Below are 6595 nucleotides of genomic sequence, written 5' to 3'. Positions count from 1 at the left end.
CATATTCATAAAGCCCTTACCCCCTGGGGCAAAGGCACCAAAATAATTATTAAGGCCAAGGATAACCTCCCTGACCAACCAAACACAAGAAAACAAGAAAATAAAATTGTCTTTCTAGGGACATCCCCCCTGGATGGGCCAATACCATCAAAGAAAAAATATAAAATTACTGCTCCCCTTTGGAGACAGCATCAACAATTTCACTTTTGGCCTGATCAGCCTCAGCATCAATATCCTGCTCCCCTAGAGAGTCGAGCTCATGTTGATTACCCATATTATGCAGGTCAGGATACTTAGAAGCAGTAAAGGCCATCTCAGCTTCAGGGTTCCAGTTTGCCCTGGCCTCCACAGGCTCCGACATAGCAGCCACTTTCCCCTTGATATAGAAGTACAGGGAACCATCATCAAGCTTGAACTCCAAGTCATCCCTCTCCAGGGTAAGCTCCTCATTTCTTTCCAGTGCCTCCTGCAGAAGCTTCTTACTCGAGCTGGCCTCAGCCTTGGCAGTATCCCTCTCAGCCTGCACCTTCGCCAAGCTAGCAATCCCTGCAGTAAGATTAGCCCGAGCAGAATTCAGTTCAGACATCAACTTATCATAATCAGATCTCATGAGATCAATTCTAGCCACCAAATAGGTAGCCTGATAAGCATTATGGAGACAAGCTGCAGCACCCTAAACAGAAACAAAAATAGTATAGGTATTATATCATAATAAATAAAAACCTCTAAATAAAACATACACACATATTACAAAATAAAAATAATAATAATAATAATAATAATAATAATAATAATAATAATAATAATAATAATAATAATAATAATAATAATAATAATAATAATAAATGAAAGCCATGAAGAGAGAGAGCACCTTCTCTCTACGATTCTGCGATCTGACAAACCCTAGATTTCTCGATTCTTCAATTCTGATCTGATTTCTTCACTTTTTTCTTTATATTTTTTCTTTTTTGTTCATGGCTAGACCTAGGGGGAGAGCTCGTGGGCGTCCGGTGTTGCATCAAACAGTGGTGGATGCGCAACATGTGGTTGCTGATGTTGATTCAGGTGATGTTGTCTGTACTCCTTTTGTGGTAAACGATTTGGTTAATTCTGATGTTCGTAGTAATAGGCGTGCTAAGACTTATAACTCGATTATAAGTTCTCTTCGTGAGTCGGGGGATTCGTTGGTTGAGGACATTGAACCTAGTTTTGAGGCTCCTCCTCAGGATAAGCCATCTTTGGACCTTAGTCTGGGGACTGGTGCTAAAACGAGTGAAGCTCCTGCTACTGCTGAGATTCCAGCGGCTGTTCCTGCAGTCAATGTAGAAAAGCCGAGTTGGAATAAAGTAGTTAAACCAAAAGTTGGAATGAGTCTTCATTACTGTAAACATAGTGCTGACTCTACGGAGATAGATGTTACTGAGGATGATGTTGAGGGGGAACTGCTTTATTGGAAGTATACACTAATGGGTAATGTTTTAGGGGCTAGGCCAACTGTTGCTCAAATGCAGGCTTATGTCACTAAGAGGTGGAACCATGTCTCAATGCCTGCAGTCCAATATTTCAGGAGAGGATGGTTCTCTTTCAGATTCAATTGTGCTGCGGATATGGAGGAGGTTTTGAAGGGGGGGGGGGGTGGGGGGCTGGTCTTTAGGCAGTAATTCTCTGGTGCTAAAGCAATGGACGCCTAATTTCTCCATGGAAATGGATAAGTTGTCTGTGGTTCCTATTTGGATACTCTTTCCAGAGTTGGACCCTGTTCTATGGTCAGATGTTGTGTTAAGTAAGCTTGCTAGCAAGGTTGGACAACCTCTTTATGTTGACTTGACTACCACATGTAAGGCAAGGCTCTCTTTTGCCAGAGTGATGGTTGAAGCAGACCTAGCTTCTGAACTGCCTGAGCAAGTGATCATCAACACACCTTATCATGGCCAAATAGTTCAAAAAATTGTTTATGAGTGGAAGCCTTTCTACTGCCAATGTTGTGGTAAACTTGGTCATACAGAAAATTTATGTAAGCAAAACAAGGACAGGGTGGTTGCACAGCCAGTATGGAAGAAGAAAGCTCCTGTTAGCACTGCAGCAGCTGCTCCTGCTAAGGATTCTCCTGTAGCTGCCCCTGCAAAGGAAGCTCCATATGGTCCTAGTACTAGCAAAGCAGGATCAGCTAAGGCTAGAGGGAAAAAATCTCAAAATGTTGTGCATCAGGCTGCTGAGACTTCCACAATGGTTTCAGTTCACAATGAATACTCTGCTCTTACTGTTGAGGAAGAAGTTTTGTCACCTTTGGTGGAGGATAGTTAGATTTTGGTGGGTGAAATTGATCCCAAGCCCCCTGAAGTTCCAAATGATTGCAGCTTGGAACATTAGAGGGCTTAATGAAAGCACTAAACAGTTGGAGGTTAGTAGGTTTTTAATAAGGAAAAAGCTTGATATTCTTGGCTTGGTTGAGACACATGTCAAGGATCATAAAGAGCATTCAATAATGTCTCATTTTCCTTCTTATGATATTATTAGTAATAAGGCTCAGGGGCGTATTTGGCTGTTCTATAACCCTTCTAAGGTTGTCATTAGTAATGTCATCCTTCATGAACAACTAATTCACTGTGATGTTTGGTTCAAGGCTACTAATCAAGCTATAGCTCTGACTTGTGTCTATAGGCTGAATGACCCTTCTGCTAGGGGGGCTCTTTGGGATAAGCTTGTTGAGATCTCAAGAACCTCATCTACCTGGATTGTAATGGGGGGGACCAATGTTATTAGAGCTCTGGGTGAAAGAGAGGGCCCAAACCCTCCTGCCATTCAGGATATTATGGCTTTTAATGCCTGTTTGGCCAAGTGCTATTTAGATGACATGCATAGCATGGGGTCTGATTTTACTTGGTCTAATAAGCAGGGGTCTGAAACTAGAACTTGGGCAAGGTTAGATAGGGTCTTGGTAAACCCAGCTTGGCTTACTCAGTTCCCTGCTTCTTATGCCCTAAGTTTGCCTCCAGGTCCTTCTGATCATTCTCCTTTGGTGGTTTCTCTTGCTCCAGATAGTCCTATAAAGAGAAGATTTAGTTTTCTGAATGCTTGGCAATCTCATCGCTATCAGGGGCTTATCAACACAGCTTGGAACATTCCTTGTTATGGGACTCCTATGTATCAATTGTTTTATAAACTAAGAAGTGTGAAGAACTCTCTGCAGCAGCTGCACAAGGAGAGCTTTACTAATATCACTGAACGTGTTCAGGATTTTAGGAGGCAATTGGAGTATTGTCAAAAAGAGCTACAAGCTGATTTATTTTCTCCTACTTTGATTGAGAGGGAGAAATTTCTTTTAAGTCAGTATGCTAAGCTCTGTAAGACTGAAGTGGATATTCTCTTCTAGAAAGCTAAGGTAAATAACATCAAGAAAGGAGACTGCTCCTCAAGCTTCTTCTTCTCTAAGCTAGCTATCAGGAAGCATCAAAGTACCATTGGTATGATTCAGGACAAGGATGGCATTACCAGATATGGTATAGACAATTTTAATGAAGCTTTTGTGGACTACTATACTAGTCTCCTGGGGAGGAAAGTTGATGTTTCCCCTATTAGTGACATTGTTTTCTCGTCAGGCCCAGGGGTATCTGAAGATGCAGGGGTAAAGCTAGTTGCTCCAGTAACAAGGGATGAGATTAGGAAAGCCTTATTTAGTATTTCTCCAAACAAGAGCCCTGGGCAGGATGGGTTTTCTTCTGGGTTTTTCAGGAAAGATTGGGATACTGTTAAGGACACCTTTTGTACTGCTGTGGAGGAATTCTTTAGAAAAGGCAGAATGATGAAAAAATTTAACACCACTCTCCTTGCTCTTATCCCTAAGAAAGCTGTGCCCCTTGCAGTTCAGGACTTTAGACCTATAGCTTGTTGTTCTGTTGTGTACAAGACAATCAGCAACATATTAGCTAATAGGCTGCAGGTAGTACTCCCTGATTTAGTTGGAAGTGAGCAAGCTGCTTTTATCAAGAGTCGTAATATTTTTGAGAACATTATGATGTCACAGGCTCTCATTAAAGGTTATAATCAGAGTTTAATTTCACCTAGATGTTTGATAAAGGTGGACATAAAAAAGGCTTTTGACTCTCTTCAGTGGGGTTTTTTTGAGAATATGCTTCAAGGTCTGGGTTTCTCTTCTCAATTTGTTACTTGGATCATGGGGTGTATAGCTTCCACTTGGTTTTCTTTGAAGATTAATGGTAGTATCTGTGGTTTCTTCCCTGGGAAATCTGGTGTCAGACAAGGAGATCCTATATCTCCCTACATTTTTGTCTTAAGCATGGAAATTCTCTCAAGACAGCTCAGAAGGTTATCCCTTCTCTCTCAGGTGTCCCTTCATCCTAAGTGTGCTAAACTCAAACTTAACCATCTGGTTTTTGCTGATGACCTCATGATATTCATGAGAGGGGATGTACCTTCTGTTATTGTTGTTGCTAACTGCCTCTCTGAGTTTGCCAATATATCTGGCCTCCATGCTAATCCTACCAAGACAAGTATCTACTATGGGGGGGGGGGGGTTATTCAGGAGGTAAAACATCAGATAGGACTTGTTACAGGTTACTTTGAGGAGCACTTTCCATTTAGATACCAGGGCATTACTATGAACCCTGGCAGACTGGCTCTTGGAATGTTTCAGTTGATGATTGATATGATCCAGATTTCCATTCAGCACTGGACTGGTAATTTACTTTCCTACGCGGGGAAAATGCAACTTATCAATTCTGTCTTGTTTGGAATAGAAAATTTCTGGTGTTCAGCTTTGCTTCTCCCTTAAGTTGTTATTAAGTTGGTTAATAAATTATGTAAGAATTATTTCTGGGGTACTCCAACTGGTTAGAGAAAGATGACCTTCCAAAGCTGGGGATCAATTTGTGCTCCTTGGCAGGAAGGGGGGTTTAACATAAAGGAGCTTCTGAGTTGGAATAAAGCATTGATCAGTAAGTGGCTATGGCTGCTAATTCAGGGCAGAGGGGGAGTCTGGGCAGCATGGACAGAGTTCTATGTTATTGTTGACTCATCCATTTGGACTGTTCTGAGCAAACCACACTTTGCTGAGAGCTGGCGAGCTATATTAAAGGTCAGGGGCCATCTTCTGACTATTGCAGGGAGTCAGCAAGGAGCTCAAGCAGCTCTAAATTCTTGTGTGCTTAAGGGGGAGTTTGTTGTAAGTAAACCTTATGACATGTTCAGGAAGAAACGCAGGAAGCTGGGATGGACAAAAGCTCTTATCTGTCCTGAACTCTTGCCTAAGCATAAGGTATGTGTTATACAAGCAACTCAGCAAGTCTTGTCTACTCTAGATAAGATTAGCGCCCGTGGTTATCCTATGGTGAACTGGTGTTGTCTGTGTGAAAGGGCTTGGGAATCTCATAGGCACTTGTTATTTAGGTGTTCTTACTCCAAAAACATTTGCAGACTGATGCAGAGTTGGCTCGATATTCCTGGATGTAGAACTGATTGTTCTCTTAAAAATTGGTTGTATTGGATATCTGCTAAAGGAGGCTTCAGAAGTTGGCAGAAAATTGTGGTCACTTGCAGTATTGCAGGGATGGTTTACTCTATTTGGGAAGAAAGGAACATGCGTATTTTCAGAGGGCAAGCTCGATCTCATGACTTGGTTGCCAAACAGTTACAGTGGATTTTGCAAACTAGGTTACTTGTCAGTTTTAATTCTTGTATCCAAAATTGGCTAGCTCTTAAGTAGTTTAGTGGATTAGCCTGGCAGTCATTGGTGGTGTTTTGCTTTGTAAGAAACTTTCTCATTTATTTTCCCCTATATGGATGAATATAGATGAGTATAACTCTTCTTGCAAAAAAAAAAAAAAAAAAAAAAAAAAAAAAATTAATAATAATAATAATAATAATAAAAGTTGCGCGCATCTTATAATAAAAAAAAAATAAAAAAAAATAATAATAATAATAATAATAATAATAATAATAATAATAATAATAATAATAATAATAATAATAATAAAGGACTATCTACTTCTCTCACAGCAGCCAAGGCACCTGCCAAAAGGCAGACAGCATGATCTACTGAAGCAACTGCCTGAGTAGCAGTCTCAATAGGATCAAGGGTAAGCATAACATCTGATTTGGAAGTGGCATAATCACTTATTTTCTGCCTGGCAGCCTCCAAATTATCCACCTTGGCTCGCACTTCCCTAACTGGGGCAGACAGATCAACTTCCTCCACTTTCCTCTTCTGGGCTGCTGAACTTGTTTCGGCATGGGCAGCAGAAGCAGCAGAAACCTTGGGAGTAGCAGGTAACTCAGTTAAATCAATGACAAGCCAGTATCGCCACCTCTCTGGGAACTCTCCTCCTTGACATTGGCCAGCCTGGCGGAAAGGTCAGCCATACCAAATATGGTAAGGCGAGTGGATGATCTAGTGGCTATAACACGAGACACTATATTAGTAATAAAGACATGATGTCATGAAAAAGCGAAAATGGAAAGAAAAGCAAAACCAAAAAGAGAACAAAATAGACTTACTGCCTTGTGTAGAAGCACTGGCAACTTTTGATGGCTTGGGGACTCTAGCAGCACCTTCAGTCTTCAGGCAACGAGGAAGATG

The 6595-nt window shown here is 41.1% G+C and overlaps 2 protein-coding genes across 2 annotated transcripts; both read left to right on the top strand.

The window, feature by feature from the left end:
* The first annotated feature begins 2347 nt into the window (after positions 1-2347).
* LOC141657255 (uncharacterized) lies at positions 2348-3373 on the top strand. Its single transcript, XM_074464423.1, has one exon. The coding sequence runs from the start codon at positions 2348-2350 to the stop codon at positions 3371-3373; it is 1026 nt and encodes a 341-aa protein (XP_074320524.1).
* A 1488-nt stretch (positions 3374-4861) lies between these two features.
* LOC141657241 (uncharacterized) lies at positions 4862-5722 on the top strand. The gene has a single exon (XM_074464401.1). The coding sequence runs from the start codon at positions 4862-4864 to the stop codon at positions 5720-5722; it is 861 nt and encodes a 286-aa protein (XP_074320502.1).
* The last annotated feature ends 873 nt before the right edge of the window (positions 5723-6595 follow it).

The sequence above is a fragment of the Silene latifolia genome, chromosome 1 (assembly GCF_048544455.1).
Source record: "Silene latifolia isolate original U9 population chromosome 1, ASM4854445v1, whole genome shotgun sequence".
Lineage (NCBI taxonomy): Eukaryota > Viridiplantae > Streptophyta > Magnoliopsida > Caryophyllales > Caryophyllaceae > Silene > Silene latifolia.
This window is presented reverse-complemented; position numbering and strand designations above follow the sequence as displayed.